The sequence below is a fragment of the Panicum virgatum genome, chromosome 8K (assembly GCF_016808335.1).
Source record: "Panicum virgatum strain AP13 chromosome 8K, P.virgatum_v5, whole genome shotgun sequence".
In the NCBI taxonomy this organism is placed as follows: Eukaryota; Viridiplantae; Streptophyta; class Magnoliopsida; order Poales; family Poaceae; genus Panicum; species Panicum virgatum.
The window spans coordinates 49,842,819-49,845,648 of NC_053143.1; the positions used below are offsets into that span (position 1 = coordinate 49,842,819).

At 49.1% G+C, this 2,830-nt stretch overlaps 1 protein-coding gene across 1 annotated transcript; it reads right to left on the bottom strand.

Moving 5' to 3' along the window:
• Positions 1-626: 626 nt before the first annotated feature.
• Positions 627-1,439, bottom strand: LOC120645893 (S-locus-specific glycoprotein S6-like). The gene has a single exon (XM_039922611.1). The coding sequence runs from the start codon at positions 1,437-1,439 to the stop codon at positions 627-629; it is 813 nt and encodes a 270-aa protein (XP_039778545.1).
• Between the last annotated feature and the right edge of the window lie 1,391 nt (positions 1,440-2,830).

Here is a 2,830-nt window from a genome sequence, read left to right on the forward strand (position 1 = left end):
AGAGACTTGGGGGCTTTCCTCCCTCTCTCGCCTCGCTTGTATCCCCTACTACAAGCACCCCGGGTGCAAGATAATACAGTGCCCTCGCACACTCCCTTTGCTGGACGTACGGCCCTGCGGCCGGAACCAGGATAAACCGTGCGTTACTGTGATTGCCTTTTGCATCATCATCTGGGACGAGGAAACACGCAGCATTTACTAGTTGGGATCCAGGCCCCCGGGTCGGGACACCGACAGTCGCCGCTTGCGCCCTCGATCCAGGAGTGGACGCCACAACTGCCACCCGGTCCGAGCTCCGGTCCCGGCTGCCCTTCACCGTCGTCCACCGCACGGTCCATCGGCCACAACACCTCCACGGCAGCTCCCCGTCGACACTCGACGCCCGTGTACCTGCAATCCAAAGACCAAGCGCACGATCACACCGCACGGTTGACAATTCTCTCATCACAAGCAGGATATAGTACTCAACATTCCTCACGACTGTCGACGAGCTCGAACCCATCAGGGCACCGGCATGTCGTCGGGACAGCTGCAACGTCGCAGTAACCAAACGGGCCACAAGAGGCGTAGAGAAAACAGTAACTAGGGGTGTCAGAAGCAAGTGTCCACGACAATGAGGTGTTGTTCTAGCTCAGGAGGCTCAGGTTGCCTCTGTTGTCAAGCAAGATGCGTGTGTAGGGTGACCCATCAGAGACTGTGTAGGTGTAGTACAACTCATCCCCTCTGTAGTAGAGATACTGAGACATGACAGAGGTGTTGTTGCTCTGGTATGTGCCGCCGGATACTGAAACTTCGTTGACGACATCGAGGCGCTTGTAAGGCAAACTCCCGTTCCAGATGAAGATTTGAAGGTTCGAGCTGGGATCGATGCTAAAGGAGAAGTCCCCACTAGATGGATCATCAGGGCCCTTCCAGGCAACGAGGCGCCCAACCACTTCTGCCTTGTAGCTCAGCAAGACCCTCGTGTTTGGGAGTATAGTGTCGGTGAGATGGTCGGTGCTTTGCCATACGACCGTGCCGTTGAGCAAGCGGAGCACAAAGTTACCTGAGTCGAGCAGAACCGCGATAGCTCTGTCAGCACCTCCAGCCGTGGTGGTGTTCGCCGTCATCCAAACAGCACGTCCTTCAGAGTCGAACAACACCATCTCTGAACTGTTGGTGATGGTGAGCTTCACGGATGAATGGTTGGAGATTGGGCTGTCGCGATTGGCGACCCACACGACGGTGCGCTCGGGGATGTTGTGGTACCAGATTCCAAGGTACAAGCTCTTGTTGGAGTTAGATGGGGAGAAAAAGCCAAGAGCAAAGACTCGCCCCTCAGAGATGAGCATGTCGCCGGGGGAGAGTGAGTTTGCCTGTGATAGTTGGTCGTTGGACTGGCAGAAAGAACTCAAGATCAAGAATAGGAGGAAGAAAACATGGAGGCTGGCCTTGCCCATTACGCTCTTCAGTTCTGGTTTGTTTGGCTCTGAAGGGTGAAGAAATTAGTAGCATGTAGCCATCGGAGCAGTTGGACCGTAGGAAATTGAGGCATACTTAAGATTTTCTGTTTTGACGTCAAATCAAGGCGTGGTCAAATCAAAATATGGTTAAATTAAGGCGTCAAATCAAGGTATGACTGACCTCATAGAATAAAGATGTGGAGAAATATAGGACAGGAAAGTCTCGTGCATGGAAGCTGGGAAGAGAGGGCGAGGATCAGCTCATCCCGCCGAGAAACCAGAGAAAATGACTATACGCACAGCAACCCGCGGGTTCTATGTACGGTGCATACTACATGTGCGAGCATCTAAAGGTGTAAAAGAGATAATATACTACTAATCTCGAATGTATAAAGCGCTACTCTTTATTAGGGAAAGATACATATGTGTACATTATTTTTCTACTCTAACTAGCACTTGGTTTATTAATTTTACCATGAATTCAATAATTACAGATTCACCCAGTGAAACATGATGGCCGGCTCCACAAGAAACAACTTCTGGATATAGTCGACGATTTGTGCCAAATTATTTTGCATGAAGTTGTCAACATGAGGGGCAATTTTTTTCACTAAGCACAAAATTTGATAACGGAAGATAAATATATTAGACTTCGTGAGTCGGAAAAATCAACGATTCCATGCCACCACTGAGAGCAAGACTTATAAGAAGAGGTTATAAATAAAGTGCTACCTCATATTTGCGCTTAGTTGAAGGGGAGAGAAGAGGAGAAAAAAGAGAAGTGAGCTGCAAGTTTAATTATGCTATTCACTGGTTGCAATGCGGATTTTAATAAACTTAATGAGAGAATGAAAGAGAAGATGAATTAAATATTAATGATGCAGTTCACCTATACAATTAACTTATTACATTAATTAGCTATTAGATTAGTTTAAAATGACATAGCAATAATATATAGCCAAAGATTGACTAAATTTTTAGGCTTGCTGCAACGTAAGAGAGGGTTGCTCAGCTTGTTGGTCGTCGCGACAGTGAGCAATAAGACGGGACGCGAGAGTGGATCCTAGAACTTGGCTTTTGGAGTGGCCAATGGGTGTACGTGTTCGTGCGTAGTATGAGCACGGAGACATCAATGAAGGCGATTCAGCTGGCCGTAGACCCCCTCAAAAAAAAAAAATATATCAATGAAGCGTTTGGCAGTGTGCAGATCCGGTGACAGGCTGGCTGTCCGCACCGCGGCTCGGGAAAGAGGCCGGTACTGGAAATTTGGAGGTGGAGGAGCTGCACTCGTGTACGGTGTACCCTATGCGCACCTCTATACCACAGGTCGCTACAGTGCATCTGGACAGGCAGCGGCGCCAGCGCGCTACGCTATCCTCTCTCTGCGC

Bases quoted from the DNA above. Each gene is read 5' to 3' on its own strand.
- LOC120645893 (XM_039922611.1), bottom strand. From the start codon at position 1,439: ATGGGCAAGGCCAGCCTCCATGTTTTCTTCCTCCTATTCTTGATCTTG.